At 37.4% G+C, this 11518-nt stretch overlaps 1 protein-coding gene across 6 annotated transcripts in view; it reads left to right on the forward strand.

The window, feature by feature from the left end:
- The window catches only part of R3HCC1L (R3H domain and coiled-coil containing 1 like), an 88570-nt gene extending 78745 nt beyond the window's left edge, over positions 1–9825 (forward strand). For all 6 annotated transcript variants that reach the window (XM_063102255.1, XM_063102260.1, XM_063102258.1 and 3 more), the window contains 3 exons: positions 376–471; positions 983–1123; positions 9031–9825. In XM_063102255.1, the coding sequence (XP_062958325.1) occupies positions 376–471; positions 983–1123; positions 9031–9098 (305 nt within the window). In that variant the 3' untranslated portion in view covers positions 9099–9825. The remainder of the gene's footprint in view (positions 1–375; positions 472–982; positions 1124–9030) is intronic.
- The last annotated feature ends 1693 nt before the right edge of the window (positions 9826–11518 follow it).

The following is an 11518-nucleotide window of genomic DNA, read 5'->3' on the forward strand; positions in this document are numbered from 1 at the left end:
CCAAATAGTAAATATTTTAGGCTTTATGGGGAATAGGGTTACTCACTACTTAACTCAGCTGTTGTAATAAGAAAGCAGCCATAGAAGTATACAAATAAATGGAAGTGGCTCTGTTTCAGTAAAATTTTATCTTCAAAAACAGGTAGTTGGCTGTGTTTGGTCACAGAGCCATAGTTTGCTGATCCCTGATCTAAAATAATCACTGCCAAATTGTTCCTTACAGATTTTCTAGATCTTACCATCTCTTTTGCTTGCTGTGGGAAAAAAGAAAAGGCATAACATTTAGGAACTACTTTCTAAGAACTAACCCTAAATTTTCCTTTACATCACTCGACTTCATGTTTTCTAGTTCCTTATACCTCTTCCTCTTTGCAGCTCGTGATGCTTTGGGTATTAAACATACCATGGTGAAGATCCGGCCTTTGTCACAGGCCACAAGAGCTGCCAAGGCCAAAGCTAGAGCTTATGCTGGTGAGCCTATAATCTCTGGGCTTTTTTCTTGTTGATGGTGGTGTTATTGTTCTTTCCAGCAGTTTTATAGCATCCAGAGTTCTAAAGACATATCATTTTTATTTTTAGTGTTAAAAGAAGTATGTTTAAGGGGAAAAAAAAAAAAAAAAAGAAAGGAGCAAAGGCCATGTTGGAAATATGGCATCTGAACAGCCACATGGAGAGTGTGAGATACTAACTGCAGGCAGTGCAGCAACCAGTTTCTGATGACATCCCTGCCTAGTTTATCTCTGTTTTTAGCTGTTCGATAGAGTCACCATAAGAAATTGTTGATGCATATAATGAAGCCAGGGTGTTTTTTGCTTTGCCATGTTAATTTCCTCTGATCGTCATCTATCAGGCTTGTATTAATTACTGCTGATGCAGCCCCTTGTTAGTCTATTTTGTATGTTAATTACTGAGTTAAATCAGTTGGAGCTATAGTGCTTTCTTTTCCTTACTCCTTCCTACTCCCTCCCTTTCTTGCATTCAGAATTTCTCCAGCCAGCAAAGGAGCGTCCTGAGACTTCAGCAGCCCTAGCCAGAAGGTTAGTCATCAGTGCCCTTGGGGTTCGAAGCAGGCAGAGCAAGACTGAAAGGGAAGCAGAGCTCAAGAAACTGCAAGAAGCCCGAGGTGAGTTGAAGTGATGGTGTTCTCTAGTCCTTCTAGAGCTCACTGTAAGTCATGCATTAAAAAAAAAAAAAAAAAAAAAAAATGAATGAAGCCCATTCCATTTTGTCATTTTCATTTCCTAGAAGCCTCCCAAGTGTATAGAAATTTTCATACTTTGTATTCAGGAGGAAGATATTTTAGGATTTGTCTCTCGGTTCCACACACCAAGGCATCCTAATCCATGCTCCTACTGTTTTTTTTCCAAGAGATAGCTTTGGTCTTCTCAGCTCTTCCATGGCTTTTTCTAAAATTTTTCCTCCAAACTCTGAGAAAAATTTTTCTGTTAAGACAAAATAGACTCCCCGGCAGAAAACATCATTTGCTGTGGTTTTACTGGGCTGTGATTGCCATAATATTGGTATCATGTTATCAAATAGTTTAGATCTTAGAGAGAAAGCAAATTAAGGAAAAGCTAGCAACTGACATGGATGATAACTGTGGAAGTGTTTTTATCCTTTTAAGACAGTCCTGAGTGGCTTCATTAGAGTACATCCAGATTCACATGTCTTCTGATTATCTTCCAGGGTCTGAGAGTACTCAGAAAATATTTCCACTGATTCACAAGCAGGGTTTTTCTTTCGTTATAGTTTAGAGTTGAGGTTAAAATCTGTCTCTCCCTTTTATAGGCTGTTGAATTGTATGTAAAGTCTTGGGACTCCAGCTTGGCACTTAAGTACTTTTTATCAGCCTTCAGGTTTTAGACAGTCTTACTGCCTAGTCCACGATCTCTGGAATCTGTGAAGGCAATTTATTCTGAAAATTCCACTTACTGAAAAGTAACTTCATTTTTCCATTAAATGAATTGAAGTTTCAAACTCCTCATTTATTGCTGGTCTAACAAAGCCATTAATACTTACTGTCCTCTCTTGCTTTGCTGATAGCAGGCAGCTGTGGACTCTCAGCTGCACTGGTCAGATAACCAGTGACAGAGTATATCATGGCAGGTGCTAGAGTTTCAGAGTTGAACCCAACTAATTTTTGAAACCTTAATGATTATAATGAGGCAGTTTTGATTTTTTCCAATGCATTTTCACTCAAAGGCCTCTTAAAGACTATAGAAACAGGAGATTACTCTGGTTTTTATAGATGGCAATAACATAACTAGATTAAAGAAGAATGCACAATGTACTTAACCCTTTAATAATTCGTTATCTCTGAGAAAAATGATTTCTATGATAACCATAATTATCTCAAAAAATCAATAGAGTGTAATAGCAGTGGTCTCTATAAAAGGAGAAATGACTCCTTTTGCAATGTATCGTGCTTCCCCATGGGTGTAATGTTACCTGTATCTCTACAGATACTTCAGCAATTGTTTTGTGTGGATATCATCTGAGTATTCCCCCTCTGTTTCTCTATAGACACATCAGCATGCAGCTCCACTCAAAAGTATTTGTTTTAAATGTCTTCGTATTTGTTTAAATACAAAGAACATTTCAGTGATGCAGTTAAAAATGAGACTGTTGGCTAAGGGGATACCCTATTACTTTTATAAAGAAGGCCTCTATTTGTGAACAGAGCTCCATTATGATAAGTTTCTCCTATTTATTGGTTATGAGGCTATATGAACTACAGGGGACTCTTCCTTTATTACATGCTTCCGCGCTCTTCTATTCTTCATATCTGAAAAAATGCATATGGGAAATTTCTTGATATATCTCTTTCTGGCATCTTTCTGTATTGAGCAGATACTCGTATACCACCCCCCATGGAGCCTAAGACTTCTCACTCATTTTTTTTTCTCAGCTCAAAAAAAAATTTTTTTTTTCCCTATGGAAATTAAAAGTACTGTTTAGGTATTAAGCAGAACAAATAATTTTGTGCCAAATCTTTTATTCCACTGGAGGGAGAGGGACCAATACAGCATAGTGGATAACATTATAGATTCGGAAATCAGACTGTCCGGGTCCACATCTTAGCTCTGCCATTTACTGGATGTGTGACCTTGGGCAAACTGCTTAGTCTCTGGAGGCCTCTGTTGACTCATGGAAAACAAGTGAGATAATCCATAAGAGATACTCCATCATCTTCAAAAACTGTAGAAACTCTCCAGCTCTTCTTTCTTTGGGTCTATAATAAGTATATGATAAATGTTAGCTGCTGCTGTTTTTAGCAGTAGCAATATCATTATATGGTGAATCCAGCACAGATTCCAGTGCATACTTTTGTCATTACTCTTTTATTTTAAAATTCTATAATATGCTGTCAACTCCATTTAGCATTCACTGAGCACCTGCCCTGTGCAAAGTGTTGTGCTTCCTACTTGGGAAAATTTAGAGAGATGGCAAGATTTTGTTCTTCTCCTTAAGACTTACAGTCTAGTGGAAATATCTGCCTTGACTAAGGAAGGAAATATGAATCTCTTTTAGTTATTTTAAGCAATTGTTTCTCTTCTCACTTCAGTTCTGAAGATTTTAAGATTAATAGCCGTAAAAAGGTTTTTGTTGATTAGAAGGACTGAGCGGAAGTTCTAGGCAATCAGTGTAACATGTTATAATGATATTGTGTTAAGATAAGTCTGTGATGGATGGTATTGTCTCCAGTTTAGAGATGGCCCAGAGAAGTTAGGTAACTGGCCCAAGGTCACCCAGCTGGTAAATTGAGAGGAGGCATTTGAATCTAGGGCCCTCTCTAATTATTAAAACCCACGTTCCTTCTACGATATTGTGTTTCCTCTTGAAGGACTTTTCCTCTTGAATTGACATTTTTTTCCCAGAAAAAAAAATTTATGTAAAAAATACTTTAAAGTCTCCAGAGAATAGAATATGACAGACTTCTTTTTAGCTATCTATACCAAAGGTTAGGAGTTTTCACTGTCAGAAAAATCTTCCTTAGGTCTAACTTAAATTTACATGATAGTTTAAACCAATTTCCTCTTTTTTTTTTTTCCTTAGTAGAAATTGAGAACATCTGGACACAGTTCTGTTCTAACAACCTTTAACTATGAAGATCAAGGGCAAATTGTTTAGGAATGAAGGAGTCTGGGCTCTAATAGAGATTTTGCCATTTACTAGCTATGTGGCCGTGGGCAAGTCAGTTATACCTCTCTGTGCTCCAGTGTCAAACAGAATAAAAGTAATGCTGTACCTACCTAAACATGGAGAATTTTTTGAGCATAAGAAAAGTTAACACATGTAAAAATGTTTAGAAAGGTGCTTTACAAATTCAAGATACTATTCTTTATGTGATTGTTGGAAATTTAGTGTTTATTATGTATGAACCAGTAATGACAAATATGTATTATGTACTGCTGCATCCTATCTATTACACATGGCCGATATTGCTAATCAGAATCAGTCATGACATTTTTTTTGGTGAGTTTTGACATGACCATTGCCAGTTGATTAGAATTAGCACGGGAATTGAAATCTATATAGACACTTTTGTTAATAATACTATATAATAATCTCCCAGTCTTTTTTTTTCTCCCACTGTCTGGCACAGTGCCTGGGATATAAAAAGCTACTCAGTTCATTGACTGAGTACATGAATGACATTGGTTACTTTAATTTTTCTTCATAAATCTTGTTTGTGACTCTACTCTGAATGCTAAATCCTCCATGTTTTTCTTTATAAAACCCAGAGTTGAACACTGCATATGAAACCCTCTTAATTAATGAATTTGGAATTTGTGATTTTGAGTTTTAAATACTTTCTTGCTAGATTTTTCCATCCTACTTTGATTTCTTACCCTTTTAATGAGAGGGCTATGCATCAGTCATTAAAAAGGAGATTTAGAAATTAAAGCTACTCTTGGAAGAACTGAGAAAAAGGAAGTATCCAAATCGTTTAAATCAAATCACATTGTATATCATCAGGAGGAAGAGCTTTAGTACATAGTCCCTGAACATGGAGAAAGTATCTTTTAGTCCAGCAGAGTATATAACAGGTCAGAGCTATAATAAGAGTGGGAAATGAAGGTATAGATCATCCTTGAGTGCTTTGTATTTGACTTAATCATGTGTTTTAAATCAGTGATTCATACTAAATCATAAAACCATGTTTTAAAGACCAAACTCAGGAATATATGTAAAATTTTCCTGTATTCCACTTATTCAAACACTTAATTCCTACCTAAAATAGGCAATTGATATAATTACCTCTCAGAATAAGTTATCCATTTTCAAAGCCTGCTATAATTTTATTTCATACTTTATTTCCATTTTATTCTTGGGGGTAGGTGATTAATTGGCTAGCTCTGAAAGGCCATTTTTGGGTCACAGGCCTGAAAGGCAGAATAAATAAACAATAATTTAATCACCTAAGTTGATTAATTAAATCTCTAAGATAATTAAATCACTAAGAACTTAAAATCATCTATATAGGATACTTAGTCAACTATAATAAAACAAATTTAATCACAGTTGCCACCTTCTGAAATCTTTTTAGGTATTCCATTATTCTTACAGGGCAGTGCTGCATTGCTGGACTCATAATCTAGGTCTTAGGGTATTTTCTGGCTGTCTTTTCTCCCCTAATGTCTGAAGTTCCCTTCACTTCTAATCACATTTTCTTTTATTAAAATGAAAAAATACATGTTTTTCCTGAGATGCAGAATTTACCTTTTTTTTTTGGTTTCAGTTGCTGTTTAATAATCTTACTTCCCTTGCTCAAATCAAAGTTGAGAATGTTAAGCCTAGGATTAACTAGTTCGCCAATTGTTGCTAAAATACATACCACATGGTTCCATGAGTTTACACTTAATTCGTTGATAATCATTCTGCTCTCTAGAGTTAAATGCCCCCGTATGTGATCCAGACTATATTTTCCTAGTATATTGATGATTATATAAATACTTGGTAAACTTAAAATCTAAAACCCTACTAAAATTAAAAGGTTAATTAGATTACTTTTTCTTGATCTACCAGGTCTGTCCCTTCATAAAAGAAGGCAATTAGATTAGCCTGACTAATCTTGTTCTGCACAAAGCATGTTGATTATTACTCTGTAGGTGGCTACAAGTAGATTTTGTGATCATGTTTCTTAATTGTAGAAGTAAATTTTAAAAGTCTTTAATTTATGTCCCTTTTCTTTTTTTTTTTAAACATGACACCAAACTGGCCTTTTTTCATTCTTCAGTACTTTCTACTCCCTCAATGAGAAGTGGTGGCTAACCACATCGTGATTTCAATCAACTCATTTAATATAGTCATTTCTGTCTATTTATTATACTGGGGAATGAAAGTCTTTAAGCCCAGCTTATGTAACTGTTTTTGGTTAATCATTTCATGCTAATTCTTATATTCTTCCTTAGTTCCTTGCCCTTAGGGCTGCTATTGGGCTCTCTACTTTTTTAATGGTTGGAGGTAAAGTTAATGGGAGCTTTTTTTAAATGAAGTTTTTCAGCTGTTATCTGCTTTCCTTTGTCTTTAATAAAGGGACCAACATTTAAAAAATCTTGTCATTATATTTTTTTCCACAATTTTTTCCCTTTGCAGATATTTTCAGATTGTATTTTCAGATATCAGGATAGTGGAAATTATGCTGGTTAAGAATTAAGGACCTGAGTTCCAGCTTAATTTCTTTCACTGATTATGTAACCTTAGGCAACTCATTTAAGCTCTCCAATCTTCCATTTCCTCATCTTTGAAATTAAGGAATTATTTTTAAGTCCCTTCCTAATTGATATTTCTCTATTCTATTCCTTTTCTGTATTCTATTTTCTGTATTTATGCCTCATGTTTTCACTATTTCTTTGAGCTTGTCAGTTTGTCTTCCTGCTCTTGCTAGTTTTCTCACATGGTTTACCACTAGCATTTCCTCTTACATTTGTATGTATTTGGTAATTCAGAACTACAGTCTTTTATTAGAAAGCATGAGGGTGGGAAGTGTTTGAGAATTTTGAACTTTTCAGATTTTAGAAAGGTAATATGGTATCTACAATATATGTTTAGGGCTGGCCGGTTAGCTCAGTTGGTTAGAGTGTGGTGCATGTAACACCAAGGTCCAGGGTTCAATCCCTGTACCGTCCAGCCACCAAAACCAAATAAATAAATAAATAAATAAATAAATACACACACACACACACACACACACACACACACACACACACACACACACACACACACACACACACACACACACAATAACAGGGTTCAATCCCTGTACCGTCCAGCCACCAAAACCAAATAAATAAATAAATACACACACACACACACACCACACACACACAAAAAATAACACCAAAATCAAGCACATTATCATTAATAATTCTGCAGTAAAGTGTATAACTATTCGCATTAAATGGGATATATAAAGACTATAAACAACTTTTATCTTTTCATATTAGATTTGCCATCATCAATGAGTTTGGGTCCCAAACTTATAAAAAAGCAACAGCTTTGTTTTCAGAACTGTTTTGATTTTGGAATGGTGTATTATGGGCCAGTCATATTTTTCTATTGCTCCTGGATTTCTTTTCTTATAACTTCCCATATTACCCTTCTGATGTTTCCTACCTTATTGAAAAATTTGAGTTCTAATAATTATGTTTCTGGTTTCTTCACTTTTCCCTGGAATCCAGATTGTTTGATTGCTTTCATCCAATACTGCCTTTGCCTTTAGATCCCCTCCCCCTTCTCTGTGTCTGTTGGAAGCAAAACCATACTGACTTCCTAAGAAATCCTGGAATCCTTTAGACAAGCCAGTTATCCTTTGTACTGTCTCCTGGAGAATCCCAGCCCAATTCAAGACTGCCTTAGAGCTGAGTCCCTGGGCACTGTATTAACCAGCCTTCAGTTTGCAATTTGCTGACCCCCATTTTTTGCCTCTTCTAACTTTGCTGCTATATTCAGATAATGCCACAAGATGGTGCCCAAATAGCAGTGAATTTCTCTTCCTCACATTTCCAAGTGCCAGTCAGCTTCCTGACCAACTTCTTTACCTTTAAAGTACAGTCAAATATAGTATAAGAATTTTGTAAGGGATTCTGCCAATTTAGAAAGATATGTCAAAATAGCAAATGTTAACTCTAAACTCACCTTGATTTCTATAATTCCCCTGGTTCCGGACTTGCCAAATCTTTTACAAACATTATTGATCTAGAACAATAGCCCTTGTAAGGAAGCATTTAAGCTTATCATCTATGATTTAGGCTTATCATTTTATGGTGTCAAGGTAAATGACTAGCCATGAAATTAGAATTGGTATTGTGGCACCTAACAAAACACTTGAGCCACCAAACCATGTGTGGTCTTGGTGAGTGTTGAGTGGAGAACCAGGTTTCTATGGTAAAAATTGAAGATGGATTACCCAGATTTGTATATTTTTTTGCTTGTTTGTCTTTAGTCGTCCTTAGTTTTCCTCCATTATATGTGGTCACTTTTCCATATTGGAATTGTGTATTCCAGAACATTTCTGGCTCCTGGAAGTGCTCTGAAAGTAATGAAATTTGGTTTGCCTCCAAAGTAGTTTTTCATTAAGATTGTAGTAGGGAGACATGAATAAAGCCCAGTGACTACTGTTTCCATTTGAGCAGCAAGGTAGAAGAAGAATATCAGAACATATTCTTGATCCCTACTGAGATATTTGTAAAGATCAGTAAAGGGGAATAATAGGCAATTATACTGAAGCACTAAACACATTTGAAAAGTAGAATTAAAATAAATATGTATTAGCAAGCTAGAATCTGGGTCCTGCTAGATTCTGGCTTATTCTGTATACTTTTAATTTCTGTTAGTCACAGATCTTGACTTATAGTAGTGTCATTTCACTTGGAAAGTTAAAGGTATTAACTTTTGAAATCAGGTAAGAGGAGACCTAGATATCTACCTGCCTCATGATTAGAGTTTACCTTGTAATTAGAATTAAGGAAAAGTCACTGGTTATATTACGTATACAACCACATTTAATACTGCCCTTGTTTACAGAGAAAAAACGGTTGGAGGCCAAGCAACGGGAAGACATCTGGGAAGGCAGAGACCAGTCTGCAGTATGAACATCACTCACTGAAAGGGATAATTCCATGAATTAGAAAATCTTTCCACAGTCTTCAAATAAGAGGATCCTTTCAGCTCTGTGTACATGCAGATGTGCATGTCAAAGAAAGATATAAAGCAATCAGGACAAGGACTGATGGTATGGAAAGAAGATAGACCTCTGTCTTCACTCCTAAATGCCATTCTTTGGAACTGCCTTACTGCGGTGGGCATAGAAAGGAGCCATCAGCCAGGAAGAAACATGGGAGATGTGACTTCCAAGAGTCTTCTAGACAGGGCAAGTCATGTTAGTGTGGGTCAGACCTCCAAGATGTTTAAAGCAAATACAGAACAGATCAGAGGATTCAAACCAGCAACGATGTGAGATTTAGAACCTGCAAAGACAGAGCATTCCTTAGTACCTCATAAAGCTGAGAACAGCAATATTGGGGATGAGGGAGGGGGATGGGTAGGGAGCAGTTAGTACAGAGAGACAGAACAGTGTCTGGTGTACTTAGCATGCACAGACTCCACACTGTCATTTCCAGGACTCCAGAGTTGGTGAACTGCAGCAGATGTGGCTGTTTGGACCCCAGAATCTGCACTGAGCTCAGTGCCTGGGGCTGCTCCAGCTGCACAGCAGCCAGTGGGCATGCCAGCTTCATTCCTTATAGTAAGCCAGCCTCGGGAGTTGTTTGCCAGCTCCCGTTTATGCAGTAATATCATGTTGTAAGAGGGAGACATTAAAGCCCGTTTTATGACATATATCACTCTGGTATTTGTCAGTTTTGTCATTCCCACAAAGAAATAGGAGAATAGCTCTCCTCTTCATGTATGTAATGCTGTATATGGGTCAAATGGGTATGTTGCTTTTATTGAACACTGCTGAGTAGAGAGTGGATCATCTCTCTGCCTCAAAGTATACTACAGAAATGACTGTCCTGGGATTGATATGTAGTAGCTCCTCTCCCCATCTTTTCTTCCTTGTGGACTCCCATCCCAGCCTCTTGCCTTTTCCCATCTCTGTCAAGTCTGACATCCTGCAGAAAACATCTGGCACACAGCATGCTCTTGGTAGGATCTTCTCAGCCTGTGCCAGAGGCTCTTGACAAACAGCACCAGATCGTCAGACAAAATGATGCTCAGCCAGGATAAAATAAACATCTCTGGGCAGTGAGAGATTTCCTAAAGGACATGGACAAGTCAGAGCCCTCAACTCAGGCTTTCTCAATGTTTTGGGGAAGAAGTTCTGCACTGAAGAAATGGTAGTGCTGGCCCTTGAGAGGCTGAGGTGGCAAGAAATAGTGTCTCATTGTGCTTTCAACTAGGGCAACAGCCTCATTTTTTTATGATTTAGTGCCCATGACAGTGATGGGTTATTAGCATTGCCTAGAACATGGAGGAGCGGAGCTCTGTCCAGATGTTCCTCAAATGACGCTAGCCGTGGGTCTTAGTCCTGACCCAATTATCACTGCTGCCATTCTGGTCTTAGAGCCCTCTCACAGTTCCTCAGCATTGTTTTTCTCATTCTGGTTTGGTTCTGCCAGTGTCCCTTATTCATGTTCAGTACCTCCATGCCAAGTTTGGGGGATTAAATAATCCTCTTGACCCTCCTTTCACTACTACTTTGTCCAGTACCCCTTTCTTTGGCTTACAGCTGGAGGACTTGTGGCCTCTGTCTTCATGGGACAGACTTCTCTAAGATAGGCAGGGCTGTTTGAACAGTATGGCTGCGTTTCTAAGGAAATGTGGGGAATTGCAGCCACATTTCATACTGAATAGTATACCTCTGAGGTATCCCTTTGCTCTGTTTTGATTCCTCAAAACCGAGAATGACCTTGGGCAGTAAAAAAGAGATGACTGCTGCTATCACTTGCCTGTGACGGTGCTTCCCCTTTCTGACTGCATTTTAGCTTTTAAGGGCATTGCTAATGGTAACGTGTAGCTCCATGCTTATTACCTAGTTTTCTTTTAGTCCTCATAATTTCAGTAAGTTACTTTTGTTCTCATTCTAATGCTGTGTATCAGTAGCCAGTCCTTTTTTTTTTTTTTAGCTGACAGCCACCTCTAACTTTCAGGTTTATTCTTATAACCATACTCAGAGAAAGGATTTTTTTTTTTTTTTTAGGCCAACACTTGAAAATTATGGAGTGCTGTTGCTTCTACCATTAGTAGAGAATGTGCTTTTTAGTTATATTATTCTAGTAGTTGGGATTGATGTACACTAGATGGAGATAAGAGGTCCTGCCATCACAGACTATGTCAGGCTTGTCTAGATGGGATTCAAATCTGCGGCTGTATCTAAACCGTGCTTCACCAGCTGAATTAGGTGAACATCCCGTAGCTGCCACTGGGCTTCTTTGCTCAGTGTTCGGGAAGATAGTTGATGTACTCTTCTATACATATATGTTTCATATATGTTGAACATCTAAATCCCAGG

The sequence above is a fragment of the Cynocephalus volans genome, chromosome 7 (genome assembly GCF_027409185.1).
Source record: "Cynocephalus volans isolate mCynVol1 chromosome 7, mCynVol1.pri, whole genome shotgun sequence".
Lineage (NCBI taxonomy): Eukaryota > Metazoa > Chordata > Mammalia > Dermoptera > Cynocephalidae > Cynocephalus > Cynocephalus volans.